The 18,264-nt window shown below is 40.2% G+C and overlaps 1 protein-coding gene across 1 annotated transcript in view; it reads left to right on the top strand.

The window, feature by feature from the left end:
- tbl1xr1b (tbl1x receptor 1b) overlaps window positions 1–17,845 on the top strand; it is a 38,616-nt gene extending 20,771 nt beyond the window's left edge. The window contains exons 12-16 of the mRNA XM_047369068.1: window positions 76–150; window positions 244–371; window positions 4,346–4,511; window positions 4,640–4,741; window positions 17,000–17,845. Coding sequence (XP_047225024.1) covers window positions 76–150; window positions 244–371; window positions 4,346–4,511; window positions 4,640–4,741; window positions 17,000–17,026 — 498 coding nt within the window. The 3' untranslated portion in view covers window positions 17,027–17,845. The remainder of the gene's footprint in view (window positions 1–75; window positions 151–243; window positions 372–4,345; window positions 4,512–4,639; window positions 4,742–16,999) is intronic.
- The last annotated feature ends 419 nt before the right edge of the window (window positions 17,846–18,264 follow it).

The following is an 18,264-nucleotide window of genomic DNA, read 5'->3' as shown; positions in this document are numbered from 1 at the left end:
GCACATAGCAGAGAGTGTATACTTGTCAGAGAGTGTATACTTGTTCTTTCATTGTTTGAATCGTACTATCTCTAGAATGAAGTGAATGCCATAAAGTGGGATCCCACAGGCAACTTGTTGGCCTCCTGCTCTGATGACATGACACTTAAGGTCAGTTCACGTAGAAAGCAAGTTTGCCTTCTAAAATGTTTTTTAATCTATCATATGTTGAATTCAATGATGCCTCTGTTCCTTCGGCTGTAGATCTGGAGTATGAAGCAGGATTCATGTGTCCATGACCTCCAGGCCCATAGTAAAGAAATCTACACCATCAAATGGAGCCCCACAGGCCCTGAGACCAATAATCCCAGTGCAAACCTCATGCTGGCCAGGTAACAGTTCACAGACACCTTCTTTTTTCTTTGCTTCCATGATCCAGCTGCAAGTTGGAAAACCAGGTGGATTTGCTAGTTGTGATAATCAGTAACCAGCCTACTAGTAGCAATACAAACAATGTATTTCTCTACCTTTTATAAATCCTTAGACTTAGATTCTGCTTCAGTTGCAAGTAGTGAGATAAATATCAAATTAGTGCCAGCTGTAGCAGTTAGACGTTGTAAAATATTTGTTTTTAAGAGATGCTCACAAAAGTGGAAAATAAAGCAAAACATGCAATAAACGGTAGGAGTTTTTAAGCAAACATGTTATCGAACATAATTCTGTCATTTGCCCTTCTCCTCTAAAACTGACATTAAAGGTAATAATAGTTACATTATTAGTAATAGAAAGTACATTTTTGCAGATCTAAATTTACAGTTGTACTAGTTAGAAAAAAAGATCTCAAAATTACTAATTTCTCCAACAGAAAATAATGTTTGAGATAGTTTTCTTAATTTCTTAATGTGTAACATTCTTTTAGATTATTACATAGATTTACTTTTTGACCAGTGTGGTTTAACATGATTCCACTGTAATCTAGAAACTTTAATGTATTTAACTCAACACAAAGTGTTAGTTCTCTGTAAATAACCTTAACAAATCTTAGCTCTGTTTTGAAGAATAAACAAAAACTTATATATGGAAGTATAAAAGAACTGTTCAAAATATATATTGAAACCTGAATCTTTCACTGTTGAAATTCATTTCATTATTGAAATCTTTTATTTTAAATACTTTATATGTCACTTCCGACAGAAACATAAATAAATGTTGTCTGTAAATATTCCAAGGTATTTAATTTCTGAAACATTTCTGTTTGGCAATCATTTATCAAACGATTAGTTGTTGAGTAAGCTAAAGTATTGGCAAAAATGACATTTTGTTTTATTTATAGTCAATTATTATCAAACTTTAAGCTATTTAACTACCATTGTGTTTAATCAATTATTTAAGTAATTTCCAGAAGAAAAATCTTTAGTATGCAAACAAAACAAATTTCAACAGTTTAGAAACTTCCCATATTTTATTGATAAACACAAGAAACAACAGTGGTCCAAGTACTAAACCTTGGGGAACCCCTTTAAGTAGCTTTGAATCTGTACTGTTTATGGGGACACATTGATGCTTTGATCATCTGTTCTTAGCAATAACAACCTGCCGGTATAATTAACGAGAAACGGCAAAGACAATGCTGAACTGTTTGCCCCATGATCTTCAAAAGATTGCGTGTCCAAAACCGCATGCAAACCTGTTTGAGTCAGCAAAGCTGATCTACAAACAAAGTGGTAATCGGATTGCGTGTGCAAAATCAGCGGAACTGCGGGTGAAAACATTTTAGCGTGTCTGCCTTCATGAACATGCAAAACATATGATAATGACCCATGGTCATTCTCATGGGAGAATTTCAGGAAGAGCAGTGTGGTTTTCGTCCTGGCTGTGGAATACTGGACCAGCCCTACACCCTCAGCAGGGTCCTAGAGGGTGCATGGGAGTCCACCCGACCACTCTACATGTGCTTTATGGACTTGGAGAAGGCGTTGGACCGTGTCCCTCTGGGAATCCTGAGGGGGGTACTCCAGGAATATGGGGTACCAGGCCCTTTGATACGAGCTGTTAGGTCCCTGTATGACCGGTGTCAGAGCTTGGTCCGCATTGTCGGCAGTAAGTCAGACTCGTTTCCGGTGAGGGTTGGACTCCGCCAAGGTTGCCCTTTGTCACCGATTCTGTTCATAACTTTTATCGAAAGAATTTCTAGGCGCAGCTAAGGTGTTGAGGGGATCCGTTTTGGTGGCCTTAGGATTGCGTCTCTGCTTTTTGCGGATGAAGTGGTCCTATTAGCTTGTGATCTACAGCTCTCACTGGAGCAGTTCGCAGCCGAGTGTGAAGCAGCTGGGATGAGAATCAGTGCCTCCAAGTCCGAGGGCATGGTCTTGAGCCGGAAAAGGGTAGAGTGCCTTTTCTGGGTCGGGGGGTCCTGCTTCAAGTGGAGGAGTTAAAGTATCTGGGGGTCTTGTTCACGAATGAGGGAAAAATGGAGCAGGAGATTGATAGACGGAGATGCAGTAATGTGGGCGCTGTACCGGTCTGTCGTGGTGAAGAGAGAGCTGAGTCAAAGAGCGAAGCTCTCGATTTACTGGTTGATCTACGTTCCCACCCTCGTCTATGGTCACGAGCTTTGGGTCATGACCGAAAGAACGAGATCACGGATAGAAGCGGCCGAAATGAGTTTACTTCACAGGGTGTCTGGGCTTTTCCTTAGAGATAGGGTGAGAAGCTCGGTCAACCGGGACGGACTCGGAGTAGAGTCGCTGCTTCTCAACGAGGAGAGGAGCCAGTTGAGGTGGCTCGGGCATGTGGTTAGGATGCCTCCTGGACGTCTCCCTTGTGAGGTGTTCCGGGAACGTTCCACCAGGAGGAGGCCCAGAGGAAGACCCAGGACATGCTGGAGGGACTATGTTTCTCGGCTGGCCTGGGAACGCCTTGGGATTCCCCCAGACGAACAAAAGCCATGATATTTCTCCTATGGTAAAACTCCTTGCAACACTTGCAACATCATTCCAGCGTAACATCGCGGTTAGTAATCATCTACTAAATGCGCACAAACCTGATCATGGCAAAATGCGCACATAACTGATCCAGCGCGCGCAGCTTGTAATTGCACATCATGCAAAAGACCCACTGTGCTTTGATGTTGATAGTATAATTAAAGAACTAAAGACATTATAATGCAGATTAAATCCTTTATTTGCAAACTGGATGCTAAAATCACTTCTTAGCAGGTGAAAACAATCCCTGCATATTTCTAGCAACACAGCAGAGGATCTGTTTGCTTTTCTTCTTGTTCCAGCCAGTAGCACACGCAATTTCCTTATTTAAATAAGGCGGTCTGTACCTGTTATCCATTGCAAGTGCAATCTTTGAAAATCGCACGCAACATGCCTACGTTTGGGACGTGCAATTTATTTATAGTACACGCAAATTAGCCCCCACTATATGGGATCAGGCCCTTTATGTACTAATTATATTCAAAACATGCAGTACAGTCTTCAAGGGGCCAAAAGCAGCACAGCAATAACATGAGCAGAAAGCACGATGGTACTGCTATCAGAACAATGGCTAGGATGTCGTATCAATACACAATAAATTTATGTCTAAAATAGTTTATTGTCATTTTAACATTATTTGCTGCTTTGCTGTGTCCGTTGTTTTTATAGACAGAAGGAACTGACCGCTTAATCAGATGAAGTCTTTCAGAAATCCTTTTTGATACTGGGGGAGGTTGCTGAAGAACTCGTCCTTGAAGCAGGGAAATAAGAATTTCCCCATTGATGTGGGAACATTTCCATGAGAAATACACTTTGAAGAGATTCTGATGCTGGGGGACGGTGTAATAAATTGTGTGGATTAATACACCCAACAACTGAACCAAACAGTGTAGACACACTTGAGCTTGGACTACAAAATCGTAGCGAGAAATAAAAATGACGGATAAGTGATATCGGTTAGCCGGAAGTCCATGACCTTATTTAGCTGTTCCGCAGCAAATTCTGTGACGTAACAGTTGGAAAAACGTAATTAGAGGATAGAGAAAACCGAACAGATCGAGAAATATGAATATATATAGGTATATATAAATACCCAAACAGAATATAAAAAAATAAACGCAGCACCTGGAAAGACTAAATTCAACTTTTTTCCACTTCTACAGACTCCAAGTACACAACAAAATGTATTTAAGGGCTAAAAAAGTAGATTTTGAACGATTTGTTTCCTTTAATTAATTAATGTTTTGTTATGATTTGGTTTTGCTATGTTTTCTAGTTATTAGTCCTTTTCATTTTAACACATACTATTCTAAATTTGCAGCACACACCTTCGGGCTCATGACTATGTGCTTACTCTGTATCTGCTTTTCCTTCCTTTAAAGTGCATCATTTGACTCAACTGTACGTCTGTGGGACGTGGAACGTGGGGTGTGTATCCACACACTGACCCGCCACCAGGAGCCCGTCTACAGCGTGGCCTTCAGTCCTGACGGCAAGCACCTCGCCAGCGGCTCCTTCGACAAGTGTGTCCATATCTGGAATACTCAGGTCCTAAAAACTGTGCTTTACACAGAGATAAAATCATAAACATGTAAATACTCACTGGGCTAAGAAAAGTATTTCTGAAGCCAGTTGTTAACGATGTTAAATCTAAGTCTATGTATTTGTACCTGCAGACGGGTGCTTTAGTGCATAGCTACCGAGGAACAGGTGGGATCTTTGAGGTGTGCTGGAATGCTGCAGGGGACAGAGTTGGAGCCAGTGCGTCAGATGGGTCGGTGAGTTTTCCTCTGTGTCTTATACGTTTGATACAGGTGAGACTATAAGATGTCTGTGGGTCATATCAAAGTTCAGTTCATACCAGAACCGTGGTGCTTGGCTTGTGTTGCTGGGATTATTTCTTTAACCTGTATAAATATTGAAATTTCAGTGCTATGGTTGTGATTCTGGGCCTAAAGGTGAGGAGGCAACCTGAAATAGCCCAAAAACATAAAATTGTAAAATATAAAATTGGCAGTACCTTTCAATTACACTAGATGGGGCCACTACAACCTGATTGACAAGATATGTTATTGCTATATATACTGTATGAAATGAAACCATCCTGTGATAAATGTGCTAAAGCTGCACATTATCAGAAAAAGATGCAGTCTGTAATATCCTTATTGAAAAGATAGAAGCATCTGTTTTAGATGCTGATTGTTGCAGCTCTATTAACAGCTAATTGCATTTATATATGCTTCTTGGAGAGAAACCATTTTTGTTTCCCTTTAGATAAAGTTGAAAAGAAAATGTATTGGTGGGTCTAGCACCAGAGTTCACATTGTGGGTTATCTATGACAGGGGTTCCCAAACTTTTGCATACCATGCCCCCCAAACAGCATTAGCTTCAGGGCGAGGACCCCCTTTTGCAAAACCCATAGAAACATCAAGTTTTTAAAATGTCTTTTACTAACTATTAAATTATCAATACATTTATTTAATGTAAGCATATTATTATGTTTGTGTTAACAAAACTCTAATCCCACTGAATAACATTCAACTGTAGAGACTAAGAACAGTGGGGTTGTTTTTGTTTTGTTTTTTAATCGTCCCCAACCTTTCTGAGGCCCCTGTAGTGCCCTCCCAGGGGGCCACGGATCTATGAAACATTTGCCAAACAAGTCATTTTGGCAATTTAACAATTTATTCAATTAACAACTAGGGCCTTAGTAGTGCATATGAGCATCACAGCAGAAGTCCCCTGAACTGACCTGGTATTTCCTTGGTACTTTTTTGTTTTTAACAAATTATTTATCTGGAAACGGTATGGAGCTAAATTGGGGCCATAAAGTTTGTTCAAAAGAAAACCATTTGAACCTGAAAAATTATTTTGAACCTCCCCCCAAAAAATTTGAAAACTGGATAAAAAAGTTTTGCAACTGAAAAAAAAAAACATGTGAAACTGAAAAAAAAAAAAAAAAGTTCAAAACTACTTTTCAGATTCAAGTTTTTTTTTTTACTTTCAGATTTTTTTTTTCGGCTTCAAACTTTTGGCCCTGTTTTGGCGTGGGGGGCGGGGCCTCAGATCACGGGGGTGAGGAATCATGACTGACAGCTCAACACAGCGGCTGAACAACATATTCCCAGCTGTTGCATTCAGGGACCGTGGGAACTGGAATTATCTGTAATACATCATTGATATTCTATATATATGTGACTGGTTTAGATAACATGCTTCACCGATAGAAGCAGCTTACGTGAATACACGACGTGCATCTCAGAGGAGAAAATATGATCTTGACAGATTTACATTTTAAGTCCGTGTTGGAGATTTCCCATGCTCTCAACATAAAGCAAAAGAACTGCCAGACTAAGCGGCAGGAATGAAACCAGATGCAAAACGAGCCAGTATTTTCCGAATATCTTTGCATAATTAAGCCTGGACTTGTTTTCACATGGACCGGACTCGGGTTTCGTTTTCTGGTGCATTTTTGATTTAAACGTGTTTGGTCTTCATTTAGTGAAGTGACTCACAGCCAGGGGCAAACTGGCATACGGGGCAACCGAGGAAATCCCCGGTGGACCGCTGGCTTAGGCATTTCCTATTTTGTGAATGTTTAGTTTTTAATAACCGCCTTTTACAGACGCAGGGCAGTGGGCCGGTGAACACAAAGCTGAACCACCGGCCCACCACCCTGCACAGACACAGTGCGAGCGCGACATCAAGAACGGAAGAGGCGACAGTTTCTGGGGCGCTGATATTTTTCTGCACCATTGTGCCCTAAACTATGCCACATCAACCTGTTAAGGATAACCTTTATTTATATAACTCAAAGCAGTTTTTCCCACTTATACCATAATGATATAAAGCATAAGCTCTAATGTTTCCTTTTTGTTTGAATAGGACAAGAATGCTCATCGGCACAGATTACAAGGATAAATGTCCCAAGGTTTGTCATGAATGACCTGTGGCTAGGGCACTGGGTTTGATGGTGGAGCAGGCTGTAACTGGTTTGATTAGAATGCAGCAGCAAACTTAGATTAAGGATGGACACCCGCTACTACACAACGTACCAGATAGACACCACAATGGTGACACATAGTCTGCTGATAAAAACTGAGGGAGGAAACATCCATTGCATCGGAGTGCCAGATATAAAACTACATGTGACCTTCTTTCAGGGCTCTTCGTCATCCTTTCACAGACGGTCCGAGACGAGCCTCGGCGCTGATCTCTGTAATCATTCCTGCCTAATTTAGATTAAAGGAGCTGAAAGTTAGAAACTGTTTGAGAGTCGTTTATTTAAGAGTCAGTGTTAGATAGAGTCAACAAACTTTTATTTTTCAGGTTCAACTTTTTTTGTTTGAACAAACTTTTATTTTTCAGGTTCAACTTTTTTTCGTTTGAACAAACTTTATGGCCCCAATTTAGCTCCATAAAACAGCCAACTCATCTGTAATTTTAGCTCGAGCATTTATTCTCGTTCAGCATCTTTACAACCTCATTTCCCACATTCAGTCCATGTTTGCTGATAAAAGATACCAAGTCCAACAGAATAAAGACAGGAAAAAAAGAAGGTTAAGGTTTTTAAAATATGTTTTATGCACAAAACATGGGCAGCAAACCTTAAATATGATGAGTTGTGTATCTTTCTCTAACAGCTCACTACACCTAAATAATCATATATGTGTTTATAAGCTTATTTTGTTAGATAAATATGTCTTTCAGTCTGACGCCATTAACCATATAACTTTGTACATTTTATGACACTATCTTGACACTACTTCCTGTTTCTTTTACTTGGATTTGTACCACAGCCAACTGTGTAGCTGTTCTGTAACCATTACTTTAAACACAAACTTTTAATCTAACGTACACCTAGCGACTGAGTTCCTCAGGGTCTGCAACCAGTGCAGTTGCGGTATCATGGAGGAACATGAAAAACGTTACAACAGTTGTAACTGTTTGTCAAAAATGCACAAAGAAACTAATCAATTACCAGGGCTGTTACAACATGTTGCACAAGATCTTGCAATATTTAATGTCCCAACATAGGGAAGTCTGTCTCTTAAAGGTCTATCCAGTTGCCTTGAGCATGTCCCTTTGTCCTGTAAAGTAAATGTAAGCTGTTATTATGAGCCACAGATATAAAGCAGGGGGATTTAAGCTTGACACCGTATTATATCAAAATGTAAGACTCTTAGTTTGAAGTAAGAAAGTAGTTGAGTTCCCCAAACTGTGGCTGGAGAGGACTATCAAATACTGCCCTGTGAGTGTGCTAACAACACGGTGTTACATAGATATGATTGGTAAGCACCATGAATAAAGCACCTGTACACCACATCTAGACAGCAACCCTGAAGTTGGTGTCAGAGATGTAGCTCCTTCTCAGCAGTAGGTTAAAGGGCTATTTCACAGTTTTAAAATGAACTGAATCTGTATTTTATAACCTCTATTTCAAAACCTGAAATACTTAAAAATGATCAAGCTAATCTGGATAATTCTTCATAGTTTCTTTAAAACAGTTGTTGTTTGTAAAGGTTTTGCTCAAAAGTATTGCTGAAATGTAGTGTCTTTTTTTCTGAGCCCAGTAGCCTTCATCACCTCATCTCATGAACTGAGTGTATTTATACACCCCCTATCAGTTGTAAAGGCCTGTTTGAAGAGTATTTTTCTACTGTTAAATTCATGGTTGAAAAAAGCTGAGACCTATCCGACTGATGGTGTTGTCAGTGTTGGATTACTTAAAAAAGTAATTTATTTCAAAGATTTAAACCAAATAAATTAAATAAATAATAGACCTCTGGTCGTAGAAATACCCCAAAAACCTGACCCATGTTTTTGTCTCCTCCTTGCTGTTATATCAGTCCTGCTTAGCATCCTGTGTGTTGCCTTAAAGCAATACTGCGGGATCAGAATTATGTTGACAGAATATTGCCTGTTTCCAAGAGATCACGTCTCCCTTGTTGGCCTTTCTTCATCTGTTTCCTGTGTAGTTTAGAATTGCAATTAAAATTCTGTCATTATTTATTTGGCTCTCAATGGGTTTAATAGCCAAGACCTATCCTATAATAAAAAACACAATTACTACTAGCAATGTTTATCTCCGTTCCTTGAGTAAACACCTTATAGTTGTTACCGGGAGAGCTCGCATAGAAGCAGAGCCTTCTGATACCAGTTCTGTGGAACCAGCTTCCGGTCCTGGTTATTTAACGCTGACACCCTCGAGTTTTAAGATCACTCATTGTTAAAATGTATGTTAGTGATTCATTATCGATAGAATTTTCTTTAAAGGAAATAAGGTTGACTTGAGCTTATATGCAGCAATTTAAAAAACACATTGAGCGAACGAATAAATGCTGTGACTGTTGGCTGAAAAAAAAAGAAATTAAATTAAATTAAATATCCTCTATTGTCCCACAGTGGGAAAATTCAGGTGTACTGTCAGCAAAGTGAAAGGCGATTTGAAGCATGCAGATGCACTCAAGGAAAATAATTTGATAAAAATAAGAATAAGGGCCAGGGGCTGATGGTGTAGGGGTTAAGCAGATATAGAGGCTATACTCCTTGATGCGGCCGTCCTGGGTTCAAGTCCCGGACCCAGCGACCTTTGCCCAATGTCTCTTCCTGTCGGGGTACGACATTTTGGACTTTGTTTGTGTTTAGTTACCTTTCATCTAAGATGTTTATATTTCGTATTTTGGTAGTCCTGGTTGTTTTGTTTATTTCCTCTTGCTCCTGATTGTTTATTTCCTCCTAGTGTTTGTTGTCATCTCTCCTCGTTCATGGCTCCTTTGGTTATTGTTTCTTTCTTAGTTATGACTTGGTATGGTTTTCTCTGTGTTGTTGTTGTTGTTATTATTCATTATTGTAGTGCTCCGGTTTCCTTGGATTTCCTAGTTCAGTTTCCCGTTTAGCATCTCTGTGTTTATTTATGGTTAGGTATTTGTTCTCTTTTGCAATTTTCTAGTTTATTAGTCTTATTTTCTCTGTGTTGGTTTCCTTTATAGTTGTAGTCCCTTCTAGCATGGTTTCTTATGTTTAGTTTAGTTTCTATACTTCTAATTCTCCCTCCTGTTAGGTCAGCTTTAGTTATTGTTTACATTTTGTTTGTATTCATTCTAGTCCTCATGTTCTCTGCTTGTTTTTCTAGTAAATTCAGTCAGTGTGGTTTTAGGTTTGTTTACTTTTGTATTCAGGGTCCCTTTATTGGTTCTTTGTTTGTTCTTAGGTTGCCAGGTCTTAGGTTGTTGTTCTTCTGTTCCCTCCAGTTTCTCTATTTCCTTTAGTTCATGGTTATTCTAGTTTTCTTATGCTTCGTTTGGTTATTTATCTTTGTCTTTAGGTTTGTTTAGGTCTGTGTCTCTTTATTGTTAATTAGTCCCTTCGCCATGTTTTAGTCTATGTATTAGTTCCACCCGTTCCTCCAGCCTCCCTGCCTCCTTGTCACACCTGTTCTTAGTTCCATTGATTATCTGCCTTTTGTCTCCCTCAGTATATTAGTTGGTCATGTTCTTAGTTTCCTCGCTGGTTCCTTCCGTTGCACTTCGTTCACGACTCCGTTCACTACCCTCATCTAAGTGTTATGCTTACCATGTGCCTGCAGAGTCAACTTATGTAAGTTTTGGATTTTGTCTATGTTTTGTACCTGCAGTGCTTTTGCTTTGTTTTTTGTAAACGTTTTTGAATAAAGCTGAAGACTTATTCAACATGCTGCTGCCAAGCTTTTGTCTGCGCTTTTGTCTCCACCCCAGATCGTGACACTCCCTCTCTCTGCCCCTCTTTCCTGTCTGCCTACTGTTGAAAAATAAAAAATAAAGGCCTATTGTGGTGAAAAATATCTTTAAAAAAATTAAATAAATAAACTGTACAGTTTGGAAAAAATTTACAATATAAGAAAAAATACTTTAGTTATTAAAAATAGCATACTCAGATTAAAATATATGTGGGTGATTTAAAAATATACAACATGTGCATGTATATTTGTGCATAAAAATCAAGATCAAGAAGTGGTTCTGCTGGCACCAGTCGACAAAGTCCTGTGTCCACTGTCTGTGCTCTGAGCAGTCCTCGCCTGTGATAAGGCTGACTATGGCAGAGTCATCTGAGAAAGTTTGTAGATGGCAGCTCTTGGGAGTTAATAAAAAGTCAGCTGTGTAGGGGGTACCAGCACAGCTTCCTGTGGGACCCCGATTCTGCAGAGCAGCCTGACACAGCCCCATATCTTCACATACTGCAGGTGGCCAGTGAGGTAGTCCAGTATCCACTGGGACAAGTGGTGATCCACTCCTGACAGCTCCAGCTTGTCCCTCAGGAGTTACGGCTGGATGGTAATAAAAGCACTGAAGAAATAAAAAACCAGGATTCTCACAGAGCTTCCCAGGTTCTTTAGGTGGGTCAGAACTCAGTGCAGGAGGTAGATGATGGTATTGTCCACCCCGATGCCAGACTGATAGGCAAAGTGCAGTAGATCCAACTAGGACCTCGCCAGAAGTTGAGGACCAGTCTCTTGAGGGTCTTCTTCAAGAGATTGGTGAAGACCCTAGATTAAAAAATTCTTGAATTGCCCCACTAAAGGTGGCAGCAGGTTGGAGTAGCTCTGTTACTTTTCATTCTGATTAATTTTTTTAAGAACCCAAATTCCTCTTGTGGTGGATTAAATAGGTTTTTTGGGATGATTATCCTTTCCAGTATCGGATACTGTGCCGCTAGAAGGATTTTTGCAGATATTTTTTTTTTACTTTTGGACATTTAATATGATTCATCACCATGGTAACAGGGTTGTTTTTTACAACCAGGAGCAGCTGATAATCTTTCAAAAGCTCAAATAATACTTCAATTACAACCCCAAATTCCCGATGAGATGAAAAGGAGGCGTCTTGGATGCAGAGCAGGAGCAAAGAGAAGGGAGAGAAGGAGGAAATTCAAACCATTGTTGGGAAACAAGTTGGATGAACTCCAAGCCCTACAAAGGACCCAGCCAGAGTATCGGGAATGCAGTATTATGTGTTTCACTGCACTGAGACATGGCTGCAGGATCATATCCCTGACTCCAGCGTGTCTCTGCCAGGCTTTCTGACCATATGAGCAGACAAAGATTATAGAGAAAATTAGGAGGGGCAAACGAAAAGGATGTGGACTAGCAGTACTTGTGAACAACAGATGATGTCATCCAGGACATGTTACTTTGAAGTGTTGTCCTTGCAGTCCAGATATTGAATTGTTAGCACTAAGTTTCCGTCCATATTATTTACCCAGAGAGTTCACCAGTGTTATTTTGGCAACAATTTATGTTCCACCTTTAGCTTTTGCCGACACTGCATGTGATCCCATCAGCTCAGTTGTTGCTAAGCTACAGACACAACACCCCACTCTGTTTGTGGCAATATCTGGTGATTTTAACCACGCTTCACTCTCTGTTACACTTCCAACGTTTCAACAGTTTGTCAGCTGCGTTGCCTCTAGATAACAATCGGATAACAATCTTGTTTTTCTCTGCTCGAAATATAAGCCCCTTGTTCAGAGGTAACCTGTAATAAAGAGAACTGTAAGAAAATGGTCACAGGAAGCTTTGAAGCTACAGACTCGGACGCACTGTGCCAGCCACACGAAGTGGACATCAATGCCATGACTGAGTGTGTCTATTCATCCACTTCGTTGGGAAGGGATTCCACATTTCCCGTGAGGATGGACGGGATGACGGGGCTGTACCTTATCCTCTGGTTGCGATGCCCGATGTGACCCGTGTCTCCTCCTACTCAGCTCACGGGAAATATCAGGATTGGTGCAAGGCGGCACAGCAGAGTTATCAAGAGCTTGACAGTTGATCCCAGGTGTAAACAATGGAAATGTGGCCGCTCACATGGAGTCTGAGCACAAACACCATAAAAAAAGAAAATTAAAACAAAGTTCTCCACAAAATGATAAACTTCATAATTTGTACACACAACATGTATTAAAAAATAGATTTAAAAAAGAAAAACTCAGGGCTGAGTTGGAGCGGCTGAAAAAGACGCCTCTAGAAGAATAAAAGAGTATAAATGTAAAGTACACAATACTTTAAATCATATTCAATTCAATTCAAAAATACTTTATTAATCCCAAAGGGAAATTAAATGTTGTTATAGCTCATATTATGAAGGTTTCTTCAAAGAGCCGTTGTAGATGCTGATGGCTGTGGGCAGGAAGGATCTCCTGTAGCGCTCCGTCTTACAGCAGATCTGAAGAAGCCTCTGACTGAAGACACTCTGTTGTTGTAGGACAGTCTCATTAAGAGAATGCTCAGGGTTCTCCATAATGTTCTTTATTTTATGAAGAATCCTTCTTTCCACAATGATCTCCAGAGGTTCAAGAGGAGTCCCCAGAACAGAGACAGCCTTTTTTATCAGCTTGTTGAGCTTTTTTAAGTCCCTGGCTCTGATGCTGCTTCCCCAGCAGATGATGGCAGAAGAGATCACACTCTCCACAACAGACTTATAGAAGATATGCAGCATCTTGCTGCAAACACCAAAGGACCTAAGCTTCCTCAAGACGTACAGTCTGCTCTGTCCCTTCTTGTAGATGGCTTCACAGTTGCATCTCCACTCTAGTCTGTTGTCCAGGTGAACATTAAGGTATTTATACTCCTCCACCACCTCCACCTCTTCTCCCATGATGGAAATAGTTTTTGACTTATTCCTGTTTCTCTTAAAATCTACAATCATCTCCTTTGTTTTAGTCACGTTCAAAATGAGATGAATGTTTCCACACCATGCCACAAAGCGGTACACCACCTTCCTGTACTCAGCTTCTTGTCCATCTCTGATCCACCCCACGACTGCATCCGAGTATTTCTGCAGATGACAGGAGTCTGTCTTGTACTGGAAGTCTGAGGTGTACAGAGTGAAAAGGAATGGTGAGAGTACAGTCCCCTGTGGTGCTCCTCTGCTGCTGACTACCTGGTTAGATTCACAACCCTTCAGTCTCATAAACTGTGGTCTGTTTGTCAGGTAGTCTTTGATCCAGGAGATTGTTGAGGCCTCCACCTGAGTCTTCTGGAGTTTCTGACATAGCAAATCAGGTTGGATTGTGTTAAATACACTGGAGAAATCAAAGAACATGATCCTCACAGTGCTGCTGACTTTGTCCAGATGACAGTGGGTTTGTTGAAGCAGGTGTATGATGGCATCTTCATCTCCAACTCCACAGCGATAAGCAAACTGAAGGGGGTCCTGATAGTTTACTGTTTGCTTACTCAGGTGGGCCAACAGGAGTCTCTCTAGGACCTTCATGATGTGGGATGTCAGGGCAACAGGTCTATAGTCATTGAGGACTGATGGATGACTTTTCTTTGGTACCGGAACAAGACAGGAGGTCTTCCACAACACCGGAACCTTCTTCTGGGCCAGGCTAAGGTTGAAGAGGTGCTGCAGAATCCCACAGAGCTGCTCTGCACAGGCCTTCAGGACTCTAGGGCTGACATGATCTGGACCTGCAGCCTTATTCCTATTCAGTCTCTCCAGTTGTCTCTTCACCTGACTTCTTGAGACACATATCATGTAGCTCCCTGCCCCACATTGCTATTCTCTTCAAAGTCCATAGAGAAAGATGTACATGAAGAATCCAAATAGGTCTGTTAATGTGTTTCTTTCCACAGTTGAACCTAAGTCACCAAAGTGACCTCCAAAATTCCCAATCAATAACTACTATCAATTAATATAGCATAATAATCAATATAAATACCGTAATCTATTTTAACAGTTATTGAACAAACCCGCCGTCATGTATCTGTCCATGTATATATCTATTTATTTATCTTTCCGTATGTCTATCTGTATCTCTTAGTGCTGAGCAAATATTCCAGTTCTTAATCAGGATTAAATGCACTGTTGTGTGCAAAATCAGTAAAGAATTCAAAAGTTGCTTCGTGGTGAAATTCTAAACACTAGTGATGCACGATAACAGTTTTTTTTTTTTTTTTTTTTTATTGATAACGATGACCGATAACTTTCTTCTTCCAAAGGCTGATAACCAATAATAATTGATAGCCTATAACATACCTGGAGATAAGACCAGTAAGCAAAAGTGCAAAATCATGAAATTAATACTGTAATAAATACTAAAAACAGTTGACTCAATAAATTAAGATACGATTTTCGAAATTAAAAACTATTAACAAGCCAACATTTGCTAAAATACATCAAATAAAACCATATCTGAAATTAACATCTTTTTAAATAGTTCCATTACCTATTGATACATAAATGCTTCTAGAACTGATTAAATACAAAGTAAAAAGGGCATTCCACAATTTAGATTCCAAGTACATTTATTTAATTATATTAATAATATATCATTTTAATCAGTTATTCAAACTGATAAAGTCCATTCCTCACAATATAGAAACAAAAATAATGCACCACTGACAACTTTGGACTATGTCTCATCATGCTTACAGGGTTGTCATCACAAGTCCATATATCAGTGGTGAAGCTTATGTCATTTACATTGCTGTCAAGCAATGTGCGAACGCATTTGACGATCACATCATACCTGGCTGGAAGACACACATCAGAAAAGTAGCAGCAACTCGGCATAGTAAACCGCGGCTCCGAGTGGCTAATGAGCTGAGAACAGCCTCTATCTTCAACAAGGGTGAAGGTTGGTGGTCAAGTCAGTCTTTAATCCCTTCAGCCCTTGTGTCCTTTCTAGATTTGTCAAAAGCCTCGTCAATGTATTTAATCCAGATGGCTTCTTGAGGGCTGGCTTGTACCTAGCGTCTTAAGCAGCGCGAGGATCCTGATATGCTTGGAATACTGCGTCAACAACGATGGTTATGTTTGTGGTGACTGATCAAGTTTGACGTGTTAAAGGTCATGCTGTGTTTCCCTCCTCGTGAAACGTAACTTAAACATTTGTTACACAAAGCCACCGCATTGTCTTCCTCTGAAACTTTAAAAGAAGTTTCAAACTACAGCCGCCATGTTTTCTGTTAACACACGTTTGCACATGTGCTGCATTTGAGTGGAGTCGGAAGATACCCGCTCCCAGTTTGATAGTTACTCTTTCGACCTTTTTACGTTTATATTTTTGTAGTTTGTGCGCAACATACCGTGGAAGTTGGTAAAACACTATTAATAATTAAATAAAATTATGACCGAGATGTTTCCTGGTATGAGGGAGTATTTTAATGAATTTTTATTTTCCCAGTTAGAAAGGTTTTTTTATCCAATTGTAGTGATGGCACATCCAGGTGTCATGTAGGAGAGAGTCCTTGATAAAAAAAAAAAAAGCACCCACATCACCATGCTGACCAACATATATCGGGGCTATTCATTATGATATCAATCAGATAAATATGATGTCATAATTTCCTAATATCGGCCCGTTATTGTGCACCCCTTGTAAATACACATTTATTATAGTTTAATAGTTAATCAGATGTTTAAATAAACCATATCAAAGAAATACGAGACAGTATGAAAACTGAGACACTTTACAGTCCCTGATATTGAGTTTGAGTTCATGAGTTCACTTCCTCCTGAGGCACATGTGTTTAACATGTCACTGACAGAGAGAGTGGGAGCTGGATTTTATTTTGAAATCCTATCTCCCTGTCGGGGCCGCTTGAGCTGATTAATTTTGTCGTCTCCACTCAGCGCTGTCCAGCCTTATTTAGAAAACACATTTGTGGTTCACTGTGATAGGGGACCAACAACTTTTGTCATCTGCCATCTGAATACTCAGGAGCCACATGTTGGCTACTGCTGCTGTGTATTTCAACCAGTCTCTACACAATGTGAAACTTCATCTCTTTTCATGGCAAACTACAAAGGAATTTTGTAAATCTGCGCACATGTAGCAGCAGCTCTTTCATACATGCTGAGATGAGCCTGAAGCCGCGGTTCTATGCAGTGGTTCCTGCAAGTGTTTGTGATCTTTATCAGCAAGTCTGCTGATAAAGATCAAAGTTCTCTTAGTGTGGGCTGATAAAAATTTCCACCCTGCAGATGCTGAAGGTGATGAGGCACAGGAAAAGCAACAGTCTAATCCCTTGTGGCTTTCTCTTTTACAGGTTTGTGTGCTAGAAATGCGGAAATGACACCAGTGTGAAGGAGCTATGGACCGACTACGAATGTGTTCATGGCCAAATGACTTTCCCTGCCTGTCCACCACACTGCTGTAGTCCCATCAGAGTCCGCGGCACGCCGTCGCAGACGACGAGAGCACTCGCTTCTTCATGGACATGGTCATCAGACACAACCCGGTCTGGACAGTATGGACATCGGAAGAGTATGTCTAACATTCCTTGGATCCACAACAGAGCAACCAAAACTCCAGGATCCTTCCATCCTTTCATCTTCTTTTCCACTAGATCGGAATTGTACAGGTTTTGTTACCTGTTGGTGTGTGCATTTTATACACATCAGAATTTGCTGCCCTGCAGAGAGCTGCATGTGGGCTTTAATGCCCTTAACTCGATTTATATAAGGACATGTAAGTGGAAGGGAAGGAAGGGGTTTCTGAGAAATTCCATTGGATTTTCATTTCCTTCATTTGAAGATCTGTTCATTTCCTGTCTGCTTCCATGAATGCAGAAAATGCAGATTTAAAGATTATGACAAATGCTAACTCTTTTTATGTCCCGCAGATGTTTCTGTTGTTGCCATTTTTACCACTGAGCAGTGCCTTGCAAAAGTATTCACATCCCTTAAAACTTTCGAGTTACAGCCAGAAACTTCTGTCTAGTCTATTGGGATTTTGTGTGATAGTCCAACACCATACACGCATAGTGAAAAGTTTGCTAATCATTTGTATACAGTTGCAGTAACAGCTGCATAGAGAAAACAGCTGACCCGTTCATATTTCCAAACAAGCTTTAGCTCAGTCAGATTAAATAAAGAGCATATGTGAAAATCAACTTTCAAGTTTTTTCTCAGATTCTTAAATGGATTTAGGTCTGGACTTTGACTGAGCTCTTTTGGAAGTTGAACCGCTGCTTAAGTCTCAAGTCTTTTGCAACCTTTAACAGTTTTCTTCAAGGATCGCCCTGTATCTAGCTCCTTCCTAACAAGTCTAAGCACCTTTTATGTTCCTGCTGAAAAAATGCATCCCATAACATGATGCTGCCATTACCATGTTTCACTGTAGGGATGGTATGCTCAGATTGATGTGTTGCATGCAAGTCAAGAACTTTTTCTCTCATCTGACCAGAACACCATCTTCCACGTTTTCTTCTTGCCAGTCGTACATAAAGACAAGAGGAGCGCAGAACTAGTTACCCTATGAACAGATTCTGATTACTAACCAGGCCCCGTATTCACCATATTTTCATATAAT

The sequence above is a fragment of the Girardinichthys multiradiatus genome, chromosome 6, assembly GCF_021462225.1.
Source record: "Girardinichthys multiradiatus isolate DD_20200921_A chromosome 6, DD_fGirMul_XY1, whole genome shotgun sequence".
Classification (NCBI taxonomy): Eukaryota; Metazoa; Chordata; class Actinopteri; order Cyprinodontiformes; family Goodeidae; genus Girardinichthys; species Girardinichthys multiradiatus.
This window is presented reverse-complemented; position numbering and strand designations above follow the sequence as displayed.